Below are 24,175 nucleotides of genomic sequence, written 5' to 3' on the forward strand. Positions count from 1 at the left end.
CCTCAGCGACCAGCACAGATCAGCTCTAGGCATGACAAAGCGGATATTGTCCTCTTTTGGAAGACCAAACAAATTAGTTTCGCTTTCACAACGTAGCACACAGCGCCGTCACGACATGGCTACAGTGAGAATAAAAGTTACGCCTTCTTTCTTTTTTGAAACTTTAGTCTTTGCAACTTTACAGATCTTCTTTATGCACCAAGAGCTTGTAACACTCCAAAGAGAAAGGAAAAATTGAAATCGCATCATATGACCCCTTTAATGCTGGTCAAGAACGAGAGGAGAAGCCTTTGGGTGTTTATTTTCAAGATGCTAGGTTTAAATTTATAGGAATTTATATGAGAAAGAGCCTGTCATAAATTTTTTTTAACCATTTAAATGGTTCTGCGGTGTGAAGAATGCATCTCAATTCAAATTAAAATATTTAAAATTATATAGAAAATTAACAGCGAATTATATAAAAATAAAATATTTAAAAATATAATTACAAATTATATATACACTGCCATTCAAAAGTTTGGGATCAGTAAGATATTTAATGTTTTTAAAGAAGTTTTGTATTTTCATCAAGGCTGTATCTATTTGATCAAAAATACTGAATAAACTGTAACTTTGTGAAATATTATTGCTATTCAGACCCGGTTCTTAACAGCTATAGAAGGGTGGGCTGGCAGATATCCTGGGTGGGCATTTTTTTGTTGTTGTGGTGATGGGGGTTATACTGTAGATGTTGCTACATTAAATATATTAACTATATTATATGTATACTGAAAAAAAAACTTTCATGGCCAGCCGAGAATATCATGCATTTTTACAACATTTTTTCTTTATTGAATAGTGTCATGGTTTCCACACTGGTGATTATTTTCAACTAAAAATGTAAAAAAAAAATGTAAAAATGCACGTAGGCCTATATGACAGCCCTACTGTAAGCCGCTTTGAATAAAAGCATCTGCCAAATGACTAAATGTAAATGTAACTAACTTTTTTATTTATACCAAAAAAAAGGCCATAATCATGTCTAGAACACTGGGGGGACCATTGTTTTGAAGAAAATATAAAGACCAAACCACTATGGTAATGGTAAAGGAACTAAATAAATAAAGGGTTTAAATGGATTTAGTGGAATAAATTCAAAGAAGACAAAAGAGTAGTAAAAGAACAAGAATACGATTTTTTTTAAATAATCAATCTGAACGGCAAATAATGTTTTTTATTTTAAAATATTCACCCATTCAATTTTAATTGTATTCCTAATGTTGAAAACGCAAAACAGAACAATGCTATTGTCGTCAATAATTATGTCAATATTGACAATAATTATGAATTACACGAATCACGTAAATGACAGACCTACTTTCAATTCAAAGCGGTGGAATTTCACAAAAAAGTCGAATAGTTTGCTTCACTGGATATTATAGTTGCTGTTGTTATAGTAACGACAAATGCACCTTTCATCGCACAAGATCTTATTTCAATGTTTACTTTCAGTTTTCATTCTTACTTTCAGCATTAACAGCAAGCCAAAAGGGGTAAGCGTTCAACTGAACTGTTTAGCCTACATACATTTAAACGCTTATCTTGCCCCGTCCATGCAATGAATGCACATTATTGAATGAGCGGGTTATTATAGAACATTAATTCAACTGCTCAGGTAATTTCAGTGATAGGCTATGATACGTATTCATGTATTAAACTCCTTGTAACTTGCAAACTCCCCGTGATAGCGCACAAATATTTCTGCCTGTTTTCGCTCGCTGTCAGCCTCTGCTTTTCTGCAACAGACTGAAGCCGCTTGAATTCAGCGCGCTTTGCATTCAGCTAATAAAAGAAAAACGCTGCTATTTTCTGGTGTTATTTTATGATTGTTGGGGCAGCAGTCTCCATATACAGTGGGTACGGAAAGTATTCAGACCCCCTTAAATTTTTCACTCTTTGTTATATTGCAGCCATTTGCTAAAATCATTTAAGTTAATTTTTTTTCCTCATTAATGTACACACATATTGACAGAAAAACACAGAATTGTTGACATTTTTGGAGATTTATTAAAAAAGAAAAACTGAAATATCACATGGTCCTAAGTATTCAGACCCTTTGCTGTGACACTCATATATTTAACTCAGGTGCTGTCCATTTCTTCTGAGCATCCTTGAGATGGTTCTACACCTTCATTTGAGTCCAGCTGTGTTTGATTATACTGATTGGACTTGATTAGGAAACCCACACCCCTGTCTATATAAGACCTTACAGCTCACAGTGCATGTCAGAGCAAAAGAGAATCATGAGGTCAAAGGAACTGCCCGAAGAGCTCAGAGACAGAATTGTGGAAAGGCACAGATCTGGCCAAGGTTACAAAAAAAATGCTGCTGCACTTAAGGTTCCTAAGAGCACAGTGGCCTCCATAATCCTTAAATGGAAGACGTTTCGGACGACCAGAACCCTTCCTAGAGCTGGCCGTCCGGCCAAACTGAGCTATCGGGGGAGAAGAGCCTTGGTGAGAGAGGTAAAGAAGAACCCAAAGATCACTGTGGCTGAGCGCCAGAGATGCAGTCGGGAGATGGGAGAAAGTTGTAGAAAGTCAACCATCACTGCAGCCCTCCACCAGTCGGGGCTTTATGGCAGAGTGGCCCGACGGAAGCCTCTCCTCAGTGCAAGACACATGAAAAAACACCTGAAGGACTCCAAGATGGTGAGAAATAAGATTATCTGGTCTGATGAGACCAAGATAGAACTTTTTGGCCTTAATTCTAAGCAATATGTGTGGAGAAGACCAGGCACTGCTCATCACCTGTCCAATACAGTCCCAACAGTGAAGCATGGTGGTGGCAGCATCATGCTGTGGGGGTGTTTTTCAGCTGCAGGGACAGGACGACTGGTTGCAATCAAGGGAAAGATGAATGCGGCCAAGTACAGGGATATCCTAAACGAAAACCTTCTCCAGAGTGCTCAGGACCTCAGACTAGGCCGAAGGTTTACCTTCCAACAAGACAATGACCCTAAGCACACAGCTAAAATAACGAAGGAGTGGCTTCACAACAACTCTGTGACTGTTCTTGAATGGCCCAGCCAGAGCCCTGACTTAAACCCAATTGAGCATCTCTGGAGAGACCTAAAAATGGCTGTCCACCAACGTTTACCATCCAACCTGACAAAACTGGAGAGGATCTGCAAGGAGGAATGACAGAGGATCCCCAAATCCAGGTGTGAAAAACTTATTGCATCTTTCCCAAAAAGACTCATAGCTGTATTAGATCAAAAGGGTGCTTCTACTAAAAACTGAGCAAAGGGTCTGAATACTTAAGACCATGTGATATTTCAGTTTTTCTTTAATAAATCTGCAAAAATGTCAACAATGCTGTGTTTTTCTGTCAATATGGGGTGCTGTGTGTACATTAATGAGGAAAAAAAATGAACTTAAATGATTTTAGCAAATGGCTGCAATATAACAAAGAGTGAAAAATTTAAGGGGGTCTGAATACTTTCCGTACCCACTGTATATCTTATACTTCTCAAAACACAGTCTGCTTCAGATTGGTTTTAATCACTGCACAATAAATAAATAAATAATGCAATCTTTATCTGATTTTGATTGGGTGGGCAAGACAGTCATTTGGGTGGGCTCAGCCCACCCCTGCCCATGCCTGGAGCCAGCCCCGTTGCAATTTAAAATAACAAAAACAAAATAATTTGTAAGTCGCTTTGGATAAAAGCATCTGCTAAATGACTAAATGTAAATGTAAATGTACTATTCAAAAGTGTGGGGTCATTAAAAATAAATAAATAATATTTTAAAGTATTTTAAAATAGGAATCCAATATTATAAATTGAAACATTACTTCACAATATTACTTTTTTCTGTATTTTTTGATTAAATAATTACAGCCTTGATGAGCATAAGAGACTTCATTTAAAACTTTATATATAAGATGGGGCACAGAATGTCACACCTACAGAATTCCAAAATAATCTAATATCAAGCACTTCTGTGCACATGTTAATGAGAGAGAAAAGAAAAGGGGTTAAAGAAATAATAAAAAAAATTAATTTCCTTACCCATAAACTCAATGCCCAGCTCATCTGCTGCTTCAGGGAGAAATAACAAAGAGAAAAGTGGTTAAACAGATGGAGAGAAAGACAGAAACAAGGAGAAATGTTATCATACAGATTTCCACAAACAAAGACATATTAAATCACCCAGATAATAACCGAGAATAAAAAGCAAGCGAGTTTTGTGTCAACTAAAACTGCTCATTGTTCAGAAAGAGAAAAGATTCTGTAGCGGCATCGTTTCGGCAGCAAAAATAGCTTTCTCTTGATTACCCAAGATACGAGCAGCCGTGATATTGAAGAGGGTGAAGCAGTTTATAATCGAAAGCACATAAAGGCCTGTTAGTTGCCTGTAGAAAAGATAGGCTCCCCTAGAGAAGCTGGATTTTGTCAGAGACGGGCTTTAGAAATGCCTCTGTCAACTGTAATGCCCAGGAGATGCTTATAATTGTCTTTTCTAGTTGCAAAATTTTATTAATTCAGCTGAAGGCTTCAACCAATATGCCTCCTCTTTAAGGGAGTGTTCTCCAGCAGAGCATGGCACAAGCAAATCGCCTTTCTAAATGCAGTCACTCCCTCTCTTTCTCTCTCTTCTCTATCCCACTGAAGCCTCAGAACTGCTGGTCCTGATAAAGAGAAGAACACTCATGCCCTTTTCATTTGAATAGTCCCCTTTTCATGCTACTGTAATATAACCTCATTTAAATTAAAATGAAACCCTCACACTTAATTGCTTTTCTGACAGAGGTGGTCTAAGGTTTTTAAATAGACTGCGGCTTGCCCGAGAAAGATTATTGTAGTGGACATACTTAGAGGGGAAAAACAGAAATCAAACACAGTGACAGAAATCGTTCTGTCAAATGATGAAATCGTTCTGTCAATTTTTCAACGCCGTGTTTTTGCATATATTCATGCGGCAATTTAAACATTATCTGTGGGAAAATAATGATCCGAAATGTCTATTTTTTCCTCTCGAAGAGGTTGTGCAGCAGTTCTTAATGAGAATGCAAGGAATGGTAGTTTTAGCCAATTCCTGCTTCCTGCACATGATTTAAATCCGTGGTGAATAAGGACAGAACCCTTGTTTACTGGTAGCAGCACCATAGCGCAGACACAATGAAGTATGAGGAATCGCTTAAAGGCTGTTTTAAATGCTAATGTAAGCAGAATTGTTGGTAATACTCCTACCCGAGATTTTAACACACTGTCCCTCCTCTGGGCCTTTTGAATTCGCAGTGTTTTGTGGGATCGGGTGAGATTTTTAAAAAACACAACATGGCTCTGTGAGACAAAAGGCCCAGGCGACGATCCAGTTCTGTCGTATCCCTACTGCCAGCATTGCTTGGCCCTTTCATGCTGCGGCTGCCTCTGATTGCCCACAATAACTGCCACATTCATCCAGTCATAATCGCTGTGCTGTCATGAGCCACACACACAAAGTCATTAAGCACGGATATGCATGCATTCCTCGAATCCTGGCAGCAAGGTCCTGATGTACTGATCCCATAAACCACAGCCTTCCATCCGTTGTCCCGTCACCCTTGGGAGACATTTATGCCGTCGAAAGAGAGATGGGACCCAGCGCACTGCATCAACATCAGTCGCTCAGAGACTGAGTGAGAGAACTGCAAAAATGAATCAAATCCTTAATCCTTCCGTTAGTTGGAGCAATAGGCGAAAGCTCCTTTGTGCGGCTTACTTACATAGCCTAATGCTTGAGAGATAAAGACCTAAATGAGAGGGGCCGCTGTCCCCTGAGCAAGCCAGTCGTGAAATCCGTCTCCCTTGAGTCACCGGCTGAACCCCCGGTTGATCCACAGCTTGGAAAACGGCTTCACTTACCAAACACCTTCCACGCAAAAATGAATATTCTGTCATCACTTACAAAAAAATCGTTTCTGAAGACTATGCTGGCTACTCTTGTTTGTGCAATTGCAATAAAAGGAGTTAAACCTTCAAAAGCCTTCATAAAAGTGGTTCATATGACTGGTGCACTATATTTCTTGTCTTCTAAAGACATACTTTTTGCCTAAAACACTGCATTGAACATTTTCCCCTCTGCTACAAGCCTTTAACTGCTACAAACAGATTATTGCATCTGAACTTGAAAACCAAACAAGTAAAATTCATGATAAAATAATTTAGATAATTTTAGTTTGATTTAAAAGAGTAGATTTGTGAATTGGACAACACTACTTGTCTCATGAACAGTGGTGTATAAAGTATCTGAAAGCCATACTCAAGTAAAAGTACAGATATCTTACCAGAAAATGACTCCGTAGAAGTTGAAGTCACCATTTAGAATATTACTTGAGTAAAAGTTTTAAAGTATGTGATATCTATTGTACTTAAGTATGAAAAGTATTTTTTTTTATTTTATTAAATGTACTTAAGTATTGAAAGTAAAAGTACAATTAAATGCAAAATGGAAAAGGAGCAAATAAATATACATTAAAAATGTTCATACTGAGTAGCAAGTTTGTGTTTAGTTTTAACTCTTTCTTCCATTTTGTATCTTTGGGTAATAATAAGAAGCACTTCATCCGGTACTTAGTGTCTTTCATTCCAACATAAGAAAACATTTCTGGAATCTGCATCTGAAGTGATATTTAGATGTATTTACTAGGGGTGTCCCCAACTAAGGATTTTCATAGTCGAATCGGAATTTTCTAATCTTGCCGATATTCGACTGATAGTCGAATCATATGTTTTGGGGGCAGGGCAAAATACATTACCAAGAGTTAAGTCAGACATTCGACAGTCATAATTACATAAAAACACACAGGGAAAATGTGTAACGGAAGCCTTGCAGATACAAATGGGGTAAATAATGTTTTATGTTTTGATTAAAAGATAGTTAGCATTAAACGTCAGCGAAAACCTAAGTATTCACATTTTTTACAATAGTGCTCTCATTATAACGTTATGTATAATAGTTATTAATGTTTTGCATTTCAGTTTTGAGCTGCGCGCGATGACCAGTAGAATGAAGCAGCAGGTTTTTAATCGATGGGATTTGACTCATCAATTATCTCATATAGAATACGCTTCGTTATTTATACAACATAAGGTTAATATTACGACTTCTAGGCTATCTGCACAAAATGCCTCGAATACACGAACGTGTCTGCGCGGCTCTGAATGAACTCCTTTTGTGGACGCGTTCTTCACGCAACAACGTGCAGAAACACGGCAACTAAACTAAAAAAAATCACAATATTTTATTATAACAGTGTTCTCATTATAATGCTATGTATATGACAGTAGTTATTAATGTTCTGCATTTATGTTTTGAGCTGCGTGCATTGAAGATGACCAGTAGAATGAAGCATTTGATAGCAGGTTTTTAATCAATGGGATTTAACTCATCATTTATCTCCTATAGAATACGCTTCATTATTTTTACAACATAACGTTAATATTACGATTTATAGGCTATCTGCAACAAATGCATCTTATACGAGATAAATAATATATACACAATATATATAAACCGGCTGAAATGTTTTGAAATCACTTGTACCCTACCTGATCGAAAAAATCCGATCTTTCACTCTGTCTATGTCAATTTGAGTTTTGTTAAAGTTTTAAATCCCTGCCACCAAGATGCTCCTCTGTCGGTCACGGATTATGGAAAGTGAAACTTAAATCTATAGGGGTGGTTGGATTTATTCATGCACGTTAAAATATTTATTTGAAGCTTCTTTCTTTTCAGATTCTTATTTACAGCATTATTTTAATAGGCTGTGTATTAACTTATTGGGAGAAAACCAGTAGTTCTATGTAAAATCAGACATTTGAGCACCCCCATATAGCCAATGGCATGATCATAACACCTCTGTGAATATTCGAATGTGAGATTGGTAGTCAAATCAGGCTCCTCCTATGGAAACATCGAATCTTTGACTATTCGGGGTCACCCCTAGTATTTACACAGTTCAATGTAGCTCAGAGGGGACATGGATGCATTTAACCTGCAGTTACAGATGCATAAATAGGCCTAATGTTTTGTTTTAAACATAAAACATTGAATACTGATATTTGAAATAATTTAAAACATGAAAAAAATAGTCGAAATGTGAGATTAAAACCACCAGTAGGTGAGAGCAAGTGACTGTTAATGAGTGAGTCATTGAGATTCAACCGATTCATTCAAACGACTGATTCATTCAGGAACAAAGAATTTGACTGTGTTAATGAGTAAATAACTGAATCATTTATTCAACCGATTCGTTCAAAAAGCTGATTCATTCAAAAAGTAAACACTGTCCATTGTTCAGAGATGCAAAACAGTGCTGTGATCTTTGTTTGGAACTATTTTAATTGGTAAAATAGAGCAAAAACAGGCAATAATTGTGTCTAAAATGTAAGCCACGTAATGCTTTATTAAACTTGTATAAAATTATTATTAAATTTGTTATGCTGATATCTGGGGAAAAACAGCACTCTTTGTGTGATATACACTGAACAAAATTATAAACGCAACACTTTTGTTTTTGCCCCCATTTTTCATGAGCTGAACTCAAAGATCTAAGACTTTTTCACAAAAGGCCTATTTCTCTCAAATATTGTTCACAAATCTGTCTAAATCTGTGTAGGTGAGCACTTCTCCTTTGCCGAGATAATCCATCCACCTCACAGGTGTGGCATATCAAGATGCTGATTAGAGGGGGGGTCCGAAAACCAGTCAGTATCTGGTGTGACCACCATTTGCCTCGCGCAGTGCAACACATCTCCTTCGCATAGAGTTGATCAGGTTGTTGATTGTGGCCTGTGTAGGGGTGTGCGATATATATTGTCTGCGATAATATCGTAATTGCTGTTTTAACGATGTGCGATTTGACATTATAGAGTATTTTGCAAAAACCATTCAAAACATCCCTACAGAGCGCACGCATACATTACGTGAAGTCTAGACTAGTGCGTGAGCGCATTTAGTGTGTTGTCTTTCAATGCATGATTCAGTCAATTAAAATGCATTTAGAATGATCACAAATTCAAGACATGATGGCAGAAAATTTATATATTTATACCACTTCATATAGTTATTCAATTTCACACGAAGAGTGCCGTTTTTCTCCAAAAATTACCATGATTACAAATGTGACATTGAATTCAATAAACAATAAGTTAATTAAGAGATTTACGTTTTAGACACCATATTGCTTGTTTTTTCTCTATTTCGCCAACAAAAATAATTGCAAACAAAGCCACAGAGCTGTTTTGTGTCTCTGAGCAACATGACGGTGTTTCGTTCTTGAATGAATCAAACGTTTAAATGATTCGGTTCAATCGTAATGACTCACTTATTAAGAGGGATTTGCTGCCACCTGCTGGCGGTTTTAATTTCAAATTTCGGCTTTTTCTTTTCTTTTTTATTTTTTTTTATTTTTTTCATGTTTTAAATCATTTCAAATATCAGTATTCAACGTTTTATGTTTAACATATCAAAACATTATTTATGCATTTGTAAATGCAGGTTAAATGCATTCATGTCTTGCATTAAACAAAATACATGTGTAAATACATCTACATGAAAAATGGGGGCAAAAACAAAAGTGTTGCATTTACAATTTTGTTCAGTGTAGATTGTTAACTATATTAAATATAAATATAAAAAGCATACAGAAGTATTTTTGCCGTCTACAATTTAGAAAGTCTTGAATTTTTTTAATAAATCACGTGCGAGCACTCTCTGTGTGTGATTTGGTGACATACTTGATCATGTCAGATCGCACATCATTACAACAACACTTACCATATTATCGCAGAAGATATACTGTATATCGCACACCCCAGCCTCGACTTGAGTGGAAAATTAAATCGACCGCAGTTGTGCAAGCACTTGTTTGCACATGAGCAAAGGTATTTTTAGGAGTCTAACTTGCAGACGCTAGACCACTGATTCGTCAATCCTGCTTTCTTTCAGTCTGTGTTCCTCTGACTTTATTTTGTAGTAACGAATATGCTTTGGGGAAATGTATCGGAGTAAAAGTATACATTTTAATTAGGAAATGTAGTGGAGTAAAAGTGAAAGTTGGCTTAAATATAAAAATTCAAGTAAAGTGCAGATGCTCCCAAAAATACTTAAAGGGGTGGTTCATGGGGTGCAGTCTAACATGTGTTAATGCTTTGTTTTTAAATAAACACATTCTTTTTCACATAATTTACCTTTATTCCAAACAGCTTTGTCCCTTTTCTGAGAAACGGGCTGATCTTTTTCTGTTTTTATGAAGCCCCGCCCTCAGAAATAGGTGATGGGCTCTGAAGCTAGCCCAGTGTGTTGTGATTGGCTAAACTGCCTCTAGTGCGCGTCTAATCGTCCCGCCCCTCCCCTCAGCAGCATGCGCTCCGGTTGTATTGTAAACAACGGCATCATTAATATATCGCTTATCAGTTTGAGCCCGATTGAGAAGCAGAGGACATTATTGAAGAAGATCTTGCAGAAACTGCAAGCACGGCTTTTAATGGTAGGCCTATGTTTTTTGTTTGTTGTTGTCTCATACTTTTAAATATGCTGTTATTTGTAAATGCTACTGCTTATGTTAGCTTTTAATATACGGTTTTATCCTGATTAAAACTTTAATACAATATGGCAACCGCACGCTAGGGATGGGAGGATTCCCCGATTTGCTCGGTGCATCGGCATAAAAAGTTAACAATGTGATGCATCGGTTTAAAAAGTGTGTATCGGCTACAAGTCGGCATTTGTATCGCGATGCATCATTTCAAACATATTTGCATCGGTAAAAAACGATTTATTTATATATAATTACTAGTGGATGTGCTATACTTTTATTATTTAGAAAGTGACCAGTAATCTGTGATCTAAATATTTGTTTGTCTCTCATCACCGCTGCTGCCTGAATATGACACATCACAACACCATGGAGACCCGAGAAAAACTGTGATTAAAGTCCAAAACCTGACTTGAAATAACCTAACAAATCAATCAGGGCTAAAGTGGTTCCATAAATGACAAATTCAATTCACACAATCTCACTAATTTGTGCACGCTTATTCTTAAGCAGCCCGCAATGTAGATCATGGATCAAATCGATCCACCATGGCAAACAGCAAATATATTCGTGCTGTTTAATGCATTTGAGACGTTGTGTTTTCCTCAGTGCATAACTGGCATGTCACAGGTATATTTTTCATCTGTAAATGTTAGAAAGTCATGCAAATATATCCATTTTGCTGTCAGGAGTGGACGAGGCTTGCGCGAGTGAACGAGCGCAGCTGCGCGCATGCGTGCTAAACAGATGGCGCGCAATCGAATAGGAGCGCAATAATTCTGAGTAAAATATACATTTTGTTAAAATATTGGTTGTTGGACATTAAATGTGCCTTTTGTAGAATTTTAAACCTTCATATAAGTGTATTTTTATGATAGCAGTAGGTAACTGTAAAGGGACTATTGTAATTGGTAAATCAAATGTAAGCTAGTTCAGTACTAATTATTAAGCTCAAATGAGTTAATGTGTGTTTCTTATAGCAGTTTAGAAGTCATCTTCTTTATTATTTATTTTCATTTTAATTCAGTGATTTTAACTTTTAATTTAGTTATTTTAATGCTTTAAAGAGCAATTTTAGATTGTAATGTTCTAATGTTCTGCTATCTGTTCTGCAAAGGTACAGCTGTCATAAAACCAGAGAGAGCCTTTCTGCTTGGCTAGAAACTGTAATAAAAAAAGGTCAAATAATAGTGTTCCTATTGGTCAGTGTTACAGGAACTCAGCTTAGTCTGACAGTTAACCTGCTTTAGACCAGGTTAGTTTCCTAGCATATGTTGCCACAGTGACTGAAGTTGATCTATGTTAAATTTGCTTTATGGAACCAAATCATTTGACAATGAGTCAGACTAACTGAAATAAGCCTGGCTTATTTGGTAAACTTGTTTTATGAAACAGGCCTTGAGGCATTAAAAGTGATCATATTTTTTCCATTGCATCGTATTGTTTCGAATCGCATTGTGTTGAATCGAATCAAATCGAAATCGGATCGCATTGCATCTTAATAGGGGTGAATCGTATCGCATCGTTGGCTATGCATCGAGATGCGTATCGTATCGTCCTCAGTCATGAGATGCACATCCCTACCGCACGCGCGTCCATGTTTAACGTTTCTCATAGCTATGTGAAAATAAGTGTATAATTGGAACAGTTCATTGTTGGAGCTGAGCTGAATGAGAGAGACAGAGAGAGAGAGAGGGATGCAGAGCGTGTGCAGAGCAGGGGGACGCGAGGAACAGTATTAAGAACTGCTGCTTTAGAACATTGATTTTGAAACTTGTGAATCCATTAGAATCATTAGAAGACAGAATCGCGATTCATATATGAATAGATTTTTACGTGTACCCCTAGTTTTCTCTTCCTCTTCTCTAAAGCAGCGCAGCATGGCCTCGCCCCCTTTGCTGCCTTTTCCCGAGGGCGGGGTTTATCTGGGTTTGTGATGTCACGAACCCGGGAAGTAACCCCTTGTAGTCCCTGCCAGCCGTTTTTGTAGGCATTAAATCGCCAGAATTTTAAAAGACGATATCTCCGTTTGCATTGAACATTTAGCTTCGTAACTTTGCAGATATTGTTTATGCTCAAACAGCAACATTACACACTAACTAATGTTAAAAAATTGAAATCGCAATCAACCACCCCTTTAAGTACTGTAACGAAGTATTATTACTTCGTTACATTACACCACTGCTCATGAACTTTTGATTTGTTCATGTTTGTTCATGTTCATGTTTTTTTTTTCTTTTTCAAAAAGCTATAATTTGGCTTTAAAAAGAAATGAAATATAGTGCAAAGTGCATGATACATATAGACCACTTTTGATGATACTTTTATGTATTTTATGTTTTTACAGCTTGAAAACACCAGTCCCCAAAAGAGCATAAAAACAAATTTTCTCCTTTGTGTTCTGTGGAAGAAAGAAATTCATACAGCTTTAGAACAACATGAAGGTGAGAAAATGGTTTCAATTTTGGGTGAACTACTCTTCTAACACCTGCTATCATATAGTGCAGGGAAAATTCCTCATATTGAGCAGTGGGGTTTCTGCAGACACTGACCTGCAGTGTTTTCTTATGGCAGGGAGCTGGGGGATGTAAGGGCCAAGCAGAAGCAAGGCTCTTTGGAGCATCTCTTATGTGGTAGTCGATATGGAGACAAAAACGACGGTCGACGGATGATTTGTGCTAGTGTGTTGAGCAGAGATAGACTGTGAAAAAGCTCAGGGGACAAAAGACTAGGTGGCAGATAAAGCCAAGCCGCCCCCAGGGGGTGATTTGTGGCTCATTTGGTGGGTTAAGTGAATAAAGATGCACTGGGCCATACACATCAGGCTCAAACTAGGAATGAGGAAAAACAAACAATGGCCTCTACAGGGTGGAATAAAGATAGATTGAAAACATAATATTGAGCACTGTGATTGCTCCTCATGCGGGCCACTCCAAAGCCTGTTGTGTTTGTTTTCATGGCAGGAATGGATTGTAATTCAAGCATAATCTGGATTAACTGGTTCATCTCTATCAATGTTGTATAGATGGATAAAAAAAACCAAAAACAAAAACTATAGATGCTGAAAACTTCACCTACATTTAGCAGATTTGCCATAGCACTGGCCTAAAATTGCTTTAATGCTAAACGGTGTCAACAGGAGGGTGGAGGAGGCAATACCAGCAGGATTGTGTAGGTGTATCCGTGAAGAAGATGATGGCACTGCTAGAGATGAGGGCTCCATCTCAGGGCATGATGGATAGCAGGGATATGAATGCTGTCATTGAGAAAATCAGATATGAAAGAGAAGCATCAGGGACGCAAAGAGGGCCTTGGCAGAAAGGCTACAGAAAGATCCCATTACCAGCCACTCAGTGGGGTCAGCAACTCAAAGTGCACTAAATGGGAGTTTAGGTTGCTGTCTCACACGCTGTAAAAGATCACTCCCCAAAAGCTAGACAATTCATACAACGCAAGCCATTCTGAGAAACAGCCTCGCTGCAGATTCATCGGTGCGCTGGACAGCTCTTTTCTCCGCTTTCTCCTTCCTTGGCTTCGACTTCCTTTCATATCGGTATAATAGCTCTCAGAAAGTTGAGTCACAGGAAGAAGGTTTTATGAATCAAGGCTTTGTGAGGTTTCATAAATCTCTCCAATACCAACCTATGAGAAAGCAAACATCTCTCTTTGACAGTTTTTTCAGTGACTATGAACTTCCCTTTGACTACTTGTGCTCCACAGTCCTTTTTTAACCTGTGAGACACTCATCTAGCACAGAATTTGCTAATGACTTTAACTTTCATTCAGGGACTTAATGGCAGGAGAAATGTACTCTTCATGAAAAATGGTCACTTGATAACATTTCATAGCTACTTTGAGCCTTGTTAGAATCTGCAATCACATTGTGTAACAGGACAATGAAAGTGAACGGGTTACACACTATATCTGTCATGCTAAACAAAATCCTTCTCTTGCAGAGTTAGAGATCAGCTTTCCCATAGAGAAAATAGCATATGCAAATGCTTTCTGTTTTTCATGAGAGTGTGGCATTGTAGGGTGACGGCAATTTCAGCACTTAGAGCGAGAGGTATAATTAACTACTTAAGCAATACCCGGTTCTGAGAAAATGGCAGAGAACTCTCAGCCCTGGAGGCTAAGAGACTCACCTGATGCTAGAGAGGCAGGAAACTTCTAAAACTAAGACTGGAAAGCAAGTAAACAACAAGTAAATTATGTTCTCTCATCTTTGCTTTGCTGTATCATGAAGCATTTTGTTGCGAAGGGCTTTGTTTTGTTCATGCTAGTAGGAATGGAAATAACTCAATAACTTTGTGTTTCTCCAAACCACATTCATTTTTCCATGTATTCCATGATATTAAAAAGATTCCCTCATATTTTCCTTCGAAGAAAACATACAGTGACAAAAATACATACTTGGGTCAGATAAGATGGAGTCTGTCTTCGGGACAAACTGGTCACAACGAAGTCCACGGTAACCCTCTTTACACCTGCAAAGGAAGAAAAACATTTCAGTGCAGAAATATAAATGATCTGGGTGTCATCAATATTTTAGGTTAGAGGATGTTCTTATTTTATTAGACAAAGTTAAAGACATTTGTAACATAGATCTCTATTTCAAAACAAATGGTGTTTTATTCAGAGAATTCTGAAAAACAAAATCACTGTTTCAATGAAAATATTAAGCAGCACACCTGTTTCCATATTGCTAATCATAGGATATGTTTTTCAGTACTAAATCAGCATATTCGAGTGATTTCTGAAGGATCATTTGACACTGAATACTAGAGTAATGGCTGCTGAAAATTTAGCGTTGACATCATGGCTTCACTATACATTAAATTAGAAACAGTTGTAACAATATTTCACAGTATTACTGTATTTTTAATATTTTAAAATAAATGAAGCCTTGGTGAGACCCAAACATTTTCGTGTATATTTCAGGCATAGTTTACATTTCATCATGCTATCTTTTCGTCTCCCTTTTATTTTAAATCACCTTTTAGTTGTTTTTGCAGCTCATTTAAAGGCATAGTTTAGTTGACCAAAAAAAAAAAAAAATACTGTCATTATTTACTCACAAAAGAAGATATGTTGTTTTTGTCTATACATTAAAAGTCAATGGACCCTGATATATACAGTATGTACATATATATATATATTATACGTTCATTGTATGGAGGGAAAAAAACATTTCAAAGTATCTTTTTTATGTAGTGTGATAAATTATGACATAATTTTCATTTTGGGGTGATCTAACTCTTTAAACAGTCCTGTGTTGTGACAAATACATTTTTAAGAGTCCAAATATCCTATGCAATCTCTCAACTAATATAAGTCATAAAAACAGCATTATCTAATTAGTAGAAAATGTTTAAAATAGTTCTAGAAGGAGCATGTCACACTGCAGGGCACCCCTGTCGCTGCTTGACATGTCATGCCAACCCATTTACAATACAGATGTGGCATTTATAATACCGCGTCCACGTGTCCATCCATCATGTCATTTTCACAGAGAGATTGACTTAGCATTAGAAATCAGAATATCCAGAAATGTTATAAATTAGCCCCATGCAGAAAAGGACGAGGAAGTAAAAGAGGGAGGGGTGATAGGGACAAGAAAGAAGAAGAAAAATAGGGATAACAGGGCGGGTCTGTCCAGAGCTCAGTGGTGCCTGCACTCGCACAGATAACACAATCTTGACATTTATGTCACATCCCCACTGAGCTATGGGACTGTATGGAAAAAGACGAAGGCATTTGACTAGACTCTTACTGTGAGATCTATGTGAAACAGGGGACTTCTTCCAAAAATAACAATGTGTTCTGAATCTGTGTAGAAGAACCACAGAAAACACCAGCTGCCCTCCAGCTAAAGCATTTCAGACATCTTCTAATCGCTCTCTCCATTTCTCTCAACCTTTCCTCGCTTTTTTTAAGTCTTGCCCCAACAACTGTAGTTTTCCCATGCACAAATACATATGCGACACACTTCAGATGCTACAAACACAGACTCATTTCCATTTACCAGCAGCATTGCGCCTTTTATTCAGCACGTTTACCAGAAAATTGCCCAATTCTGAGATCTGCCTCTGTGATCACTTCTCTCCTGTGCAACGCTAACATAATTTTGACGAGGCATACCATGATAATGACGCTTCACAAAAGGAAACAACAAGCATACAGGCTGAGAAGCATCAAATAAATCCTTAGCAGAAGGATCTTGATGTTGCTTCATCTGGCTTCGTCTGCAGTGTGTGTGTGACAGCTGCCTAGACTCAGTCCTGTCTGTGTGTCTGGCTTGGAGAAGCGTGACTGAGGTTTGCTGAAAGAAACAGGGAAGAGTCTGTAAAATGACTGCAAAGAGGGAAAAACATGGTTAGACTATAATTACAGTCACAGAAACAGGCGAGGAGCATGAAGTGCGGTCTCATCTCCTGCTCCCTTGCACTCTGTTAGCTCACCATCTAGTTAACACCAACTCGTGTGTTGACGGCAGAATGACGGCCGTGACTGTCGGCAGCCTATTTGTTTGTTTCTCCCCTTTCTCCCCTTTTTTGTTAGACGATAAAGTAGAGCTTTTAGGCGTATGCCAAGAAAACAAACCGAGAAATGATTTCATGCATCATTGTTTTCTTGGTATCGAAGGAAAGGAAAATCAATGTGTGCGCATGTGTTTATGACATTCGAGGTGCCTACAGAGTAAACAACATTGTAAACTAGAATTTCTGGATCTGCTTCATGGCTTTTCATTATCATTCAAGGACATGTTGCTTGGCATCAATGATCGTGCCCCCCGTTGGTTAAATTACAGCTATAGAGAAAAGGAGAGAAAGGATTTATCTTCCCCGAAGGAGGCCAAGGCAATGAGCAGGACTCGCATTTGACTACCGCCCAGCTTGTTAATTAAAGCTGAAGTGTGTAATTTTTTTAATGTTAAAATACTCTCGTCCCAGCTTAATATGCAGAGACGACTAAAAGTAAGCCATTAGTGGGGCGATTTCCCTGAAAAGTGTAAACACTGTGTCTCTGTGGCCCTATCAAAACATTGCTCTGTTTGTTTGAGCATTCCGACCAGCCTCGCGCAGCAACAGTGGCTTAGCCAATGGCATGAGTTAAGAGGCGGGGCACTCACTTTCCTGCCTAATAACAGATGAGCAGAGTTTCTTAAGGGAAACTTCTTTGAAAACAATCATTATTTTGCAGTAGCATTTGGTGATTCTGGTGTCGTAGAAAATACACTTCAGCTTTGAAAGTATGTGGATGTAAGTTGGAATAAACAGGTGAGCTTGTTTGTGCAGAAAAGTGTGTCTGCGAGTGGGATGTGCGTGGTGGTATTCTTTTCCTCCCTGTCAAACAGCTCCCACATAACAGACTGAGCTTGTGGCTTGCATGTGGGAGCTGCATATACTACCCACATTCACACACCCACATACTGTACAAACACACATTTACACAAAGATATTGTCATCCCTCCTCAAGATCCTGTGACAACTTTCCTCCATAAATAAGGTGCAATCAGATTCTGACATTCTCTAGTATTATTGATGGATAGGGAGGCTAAAATAAGGCAAGTATTGGAAACAATCTCTGTTCAATTGTTCCTTACCCAGCATCCCTGTCAAAAAAAGTGCTGTTTAAGAAAAACCTGGCTTCTCTATTATCACACAGCCAATACATATTCATATGTATCTGTCTGGGTTTGCGGAATGGGAGGTGGAAAGTGGGCATTGCAACAGAATGATTTTATTTGTTGAATGACATTGACTGATGCCTGCTTCACCATTCAGGATGTTTGTTTGCGAGACAATCTCGCTTATCAAATTCAGTACACAAACAAGGCGGCCCAGTTCCCTATCTCTTTAACAAGTGTTTTTTTTTCAAGTTTATGTCCCAGGGGTTGACATCTGTTCAAATTAACAGTTTACAAGCTTTTTATATATATATATATATATACCATATCTTCATTAGTTAATTTAGGTACTTTTCAAATGCCATTTATGTAGAACTTTTATTGTTTTACCCTTGTCCCAGACCCAGACTTGCAAAATTAAACTCTGAAACTATGCATCATAAAAATGAATTATTTCATATTAAATTATGATAATCTAAGCAAATATTAAAATAAACATAAACCATATCCATTATTGTGTGAAAATCAATTATTCTAATATTTAAACAATGAATTCAAATACCACGACTCTTCTACAGTCGCATCATTTCCACCACTCCAAACATTGAGAAATGTTGGTATTATAATATTATAACCATTATGCATTATATCCATTATATTTTAGCGCTGTATATAAAAATAATATATATGTAATATTATATATATATATATATATAAATGTATACATAATATTACATATATATTGTTTTATATATAACGCTATAATGTAAAGCATAACAATGAAAATAGTATTAAACTGTAGTCATTTTAAATAATATTTTTCAATCAAATAGTTAATTGATTTTGTTTATTGATGTGCCCCCCACACACACACAAAAAAAGTAATTTCCACCACCATTTCGATCACATTAAACATTCATGATTTCAGGGCAAAAAAGAACTAAGAAAGCTATCTTGAGAGTGTGAAAATGTGTTTTAACATTCGACAGGGCAATAAAAGTGCCCATAGTTGGATAAAACCCCACATATGAAATACTGCATGTATAGAAACAAACAAGACAGTAAAGAATAAATGTATCTTCTTTCAGGAGCCATACATTTACCCTGAGCTTTGTTAAACTAAGGGTTTTTCTACTTTTCACATGCTCTTTAAACCACAAAAGCTCGACTTGAAAATAAACCTATTAAAATGGTAATCACGCATGAGTAGATAAGTCCCCCTAAGCTTTTACTTGTGGAAGCGCAAATACTCAACCGGGAGTTCTCCTGACGACGGCATTGTCATGGCAGAGCACTGGTTAGAGATAAGAGGAAGCACAGCATTGTATCACAAAACAGTTTGTGTGGAGTCTATCTACCAGCGTGAGGATCAGCGACCGTCTGAAGGGCACATGGAAGGAGGGAGAGAAATAAGTTAGAGACATCGATGGCCATCTTCACATGTGACTTCACAGCTCTGACACACACACAGGTGCTATTCCGTGAGGCTCTGATAAAAGGGCTGTCACAGTTGGGTAAATAAAGCAGGGCTCTGTTCCCATTGCTCACACAACACTGAACTTTTCCTGTCAGACTAGCGATCACACAGGTGTCAATGGGAACTAAATAACGTTTTGACACGCATCACATTCTGCGATTGTTTTTAGGTCAATGGTGATGGATTGTTCAGGTAGGTGTCGGTGCGTTCTGGCGTGAAAGTGCGCATATGTTCACAAGGATCATCTCACTTACACACCACATCATGATGACGGAAGCCGGCACATGTGCAAAGACACCGAAACTGAACTGCAAGTGTCTGTCTCTTTACAATGAAAGCATGAATATCTAATTTTTCATCAGATATGGCGAGATAATCCAATGAAGCTGTGAGAGCGGCAGTCTGTCTCAGAGGTGTTTAAAAGCTTATCCTCCTTAATATCATTTACATAGCCCTTCTGCAGTCAGGGCAATAAGTGTAATTCCGTTAAATTGCGATATTGTCTTTCCCATCATTCCTCAGTCTTTATATATAGACTCAGGTTAATCCTTTCCTTTTTAATCAAGCTGCTTTGATGTATTCATCATGCCATTTTATTTAATTTGCTATTCCACTGCAGGTAAGGATAGAGGTGGACACTGATGGAATCAACGTGCTGATGAGACGTGCATAGGTTCTGCATCTCTGTGGTAATGTTCACCATGGTAACTTGATGTATTTGTGGGCTTAGTGCCCACTGGATTCGATGCAACCACAGAAATGCATGTGAAAATAAGGGCGATGGGCATTGTTGCCAACGAGATGGTAAATGTTGCTAAGAAGCCTCAGAGGCTCCATTAACGCCCTGCAAAGGAAAAACGTTCCACGGATTCAGAGTTTTAGGTGCATCTCTCTAAAAATCAATGCATTTGATTGACAACTCATTACAGGTTAGCTGTTCCTGAATACACTTTTTCTCCATAGGAACAGAGCAAAATTGATCTTAATTCAATCTAGTTATTAAGGTTGTTATCGTAAGACGCTAATCAAGATTTCATAGAAATTTTAGTGCCTGAGGCTGTATTGACCATATTGAGGTCCTAATTAAATGCACTTGTTATATTTTTTTTTCTTCAAGACAAAAACAAATGCTTTATCTGCAGCCACCTTATCTGTGTGACGGACGTCTCTTTACTTGAAACTGGAATAACAGAATTACATTTGCTCAATATTGAGTCAATATTGTTTTTCACTGTGTTTTCTCTCAATACACAAATACGAAACTATATCTTCAAGCAGGCCACGCATCCCTAAGGAAGCTTTCAATGAAATTACAGGTTGTATAGAGTATATGCTAATCTAAACTCTTTTAGGCATCACAGAATGCTAACAAGGCCAGGAATTCACAGGTGGCTGCTAATTTATAGTGTCAGCCTGTTTCTAGTGTTGATGACAGAGTTGTTATTTAATCATATTTAACTTGTTAAAGCTGAAGGGCTCAAACTTGCCGCAGCCGTCATTTAATCTTCAAGTGCGTGGCATATGTTTATTGTATCAACAAGAACCATGCCATTTTAGGTCTCTGTTACTCCCTGAAGTATCCTCAAAGTTTGCCTTCGTTTAGTGACAGCTCCCTCTTTCACAAGGCACAAGCAGGCGTCTTCACATCCCCATGAGTGATATTCACAGAGGCAAACCACCGCTGGCACGTCTGAACAAAAGTGACATGCTCTAACCTGGGGTGGCAGGCAGGGAGCAAAAGGTCTGGGGAACATGGTTTCAACTTAAACACCCCCACCACTGTACAGCTTGCGATGTTGCAGCATATGCAGAAAATATCCTGTGGCTGGACGAGATGCATCTCGGTTCAGTCAGGAATATTAACAACACGGAAATGCTTGTATTCTTTCATGTGGCTGCTGCTTGGCTGATAATGCCTGTACAGAATAAGACAAGCAGATGTAAGATCACTCAGGGGAAACCCGTCTGTCTGAGCTGAGTTTTGAGTTTTTTAATTTTTTTATAAATTTTCCTGGAAATGTACTATAGGTATTCCCCCTTTGCTTGGCTGGGAAGTATGTTAGACAATTAGACAGGCCAAATCAGCACTTTTAAGCATCTGGTGCATTAATTAGCAGCTCTTGTGAAGGCCTGAAGACCAAGCAAACATATCGAGGAAAAAACTGATTATTCGCCAATTCATCAAGGTGTATGATAATAAAAAACTTCAAATTTTTAAGTAGCAATGAGGCAAGTCTGCCGATCAGAAAGCATTTCTCAGGCAACGTTAACAAACCTGGTGTTCAGAGGCACTGTGCTTCCTCTTGCGTGACGGAACACAAGCGCTTCGGGCGTTGGATTTTGGCAGCCATCATCTCTCGCATCTTTGCCTGATCAAACAATCCCTACATTTTCCATCGCTGGCCCAGCACTTCTGCGCTTCTATTCATCCGGCCAACTGCATAGCTTTTTTGCGTGACCTCGCTGCCAAAAAATGGATGCTCTCTGGCGTTTTAAAATTGTCTTGCATAAATAAAAACAACGTTGCCTTTGTGAGCGACATTTGTGATTCTGACATTTGCTTGAGCAATGTTAATCCTGTCAGCGGCATTCAGGATGACTGAGCTAAAATAATTGAAGATGAGAGTGTGCTCAGAGGGACAGGATCTCACTAGCGTGCCCCACAAACACACACTCAGGTTTGTTTTTATGGTTTATGGGGACTCTCCATAGGCTTAATGGTTTTTCTACTGTACAAACCGTATTTTTTATTGCCCTACACCAACCCCACCCCTAAACCTACCTTTTACAGAAAACTTTCTGCATTTTTAAATTTTCAAAAAAACTCATTCTGAATTATTTATAAGCCTTTTGAATTACGGGGACACTGAAAATGTCCTCATAAATCACCTTCTTGTTGTAATACCTATGTCATACCCATGTTATTATACAAATTTATACCAAGTTATTATATAAACCACATAAACATGCACACACACACACACACACACACACAAATGAAACTAGGCATGCAAACTCTATGACACACTAATTCGTGAGTGGCCGTTTAGCAGATTTAGGACACTAGCTGGATCTGCTGGTGACGGATTAAGGTCCTCTCTCACAAAGGTGTGCCAGTTTCTCCTGTCTCGCTCTCCACCACCTCTCAGGACGGAAAGTAAAGGGCAGCCATCTTAAACCCTTCTGAGCCACAGCTACAGCTAAGACTAAAGTGAAAGGCTTGTCGCCAATCTCTACCAAGCTCCATGTGTCAAGGACAGGCTTTTGGGAAGAGGAAAAGCAGGCTTAAGGAGCTCAGGAGTGGCTAAAATCCATAACCTGCCTGTGTGCCAGCTGTAATTTCACTGCAAAATTGTTGTGATACAATGTTAGAGGTAATAGGCATGTCACAGCTCAAATATATTTGTGCAGAGCATATTGAGAGCATGGGATGTTCTGTACATCTCTGCCTTGGCTTGCTTGTAAAAAAATTAAACCAGAGTCCAATCAATAACAAGTTTAACAAATAACTTTTTATTCTAGGAACTCACTGGTGAATAAATAAGAAAATATTGGTGTGTTTACAAGAACGTTTGGTACATATGCATCACTGTCAGCTGAGGACACAAATAAATCTATAAGGTTGCAAGAAAGAGCACTTTGAGAGGTAGTTTTTCAAGCACAATTTAGCTATAATGAGCTTTCCATCCATAAATTTGCCTCAGTGACCCATTTTTCATTTGTAAATGTGCTGTGTTCTCACAATTGTCTAGAAGCCTTTTGTCTCCCTGCCAAAGAGCTGTTTATTTGTGTTTACATTTTGCTTCTCATCACATTGTTATCTTCACATTTTGGGATGTGTTCTGCTTGAGACTATACTCATGATGTTGGCTTACACCTCATAATTTTGCTCTAATTATAAGCATTCTGTCTGTGAATAATAAGATTAGATGCCATATTATGTAAATATGCTTCTTCAGTCTCTTTAAAGAAATGAATGATAGGCGAGGTGAGGAGAATTGTCAAAAATATTGTTAAAGTGATGAAAAAATGAATATGCTCATTGGAGAGGAAGATCCACATTGGAATACCATAGACTACCTCATGGTGCCTTTTTGTTGTTTCGACTTTTAGACCTTAACAGACAAACATGGTTACTATAAACTGTCATTGTAGAGCTGTGTAAATATAATTTAAAATAACCTCTTTTTGTGTTACACAGAAATAGGGATGTTCATTTTAACCGGTTAACCGTTAACCGACCGTATAGAATTTTGACCGATTAATACAATCAGTTAAATGGTTTAAAGAGTCATTTATTTTATTTTTTTAGCAATTTCTCAAAATATTTAAAAAGATTTGCTGCGTGGTTAAAATACGCTACGTGTATAAAAAATTGTGTTTTTAGAGAACAAAAAAAAACAAGTCGAGTATAAGTCGCATTTTATTATTTCATTCAGAAATAGGCCTAATGCCGACGCGAAATGTTTACAAACATTATAATAAATGCTGTAAACATAGCT

General features: G+C 37.9%; 1 protein-coding gene across 1 annotated transcript in view; it reads right to left on the minus strand.

Moving 5' to 3' along the window:
• The window catches only part of nrg3b (neuregulin 3b), a 165,843-nt gene that overhangs the window by 18,028 nt on the left and 123,640 nt on the right, over positions 1 to 24,175 (minus strand). The window contains exons 4-5 of the mRNA XM_016252171.1: positions 14,980 to 15,053; positions 4,055 to 4,084 (exon numbers count right to left, since the gene is read on the minus strand). Coding sequence (XP_016107657.1) covers positions 4,055 to 4,084; positions 14,980 to 15,053 — 104 coding nt within the window. The remainder of the gene's footprint in view (positions 1 to 4,054; positions 4,085 to 14,979; positions 15,054 to 24,175) is intronic.

This window comes from Sinocyclocheilus grahami, unplaced genomic scaffold (assembly GCF_001515645.1).
Source record: "Sinocyclocheilus grahami isolate Dianchi unplaced genomic scaffold, SAMN03320097.WGS_v1.1 scaffold26.1, whole genome shotgun sequence".
Taxonomy (NCBI): domain Eukaryota; kingdom Metazoa; phylum Chordata; class Actinopteri; order Cypriniformes; family Cyprinidae; genus Sinocyclocheilus; species Sinocyclocheilus grahami.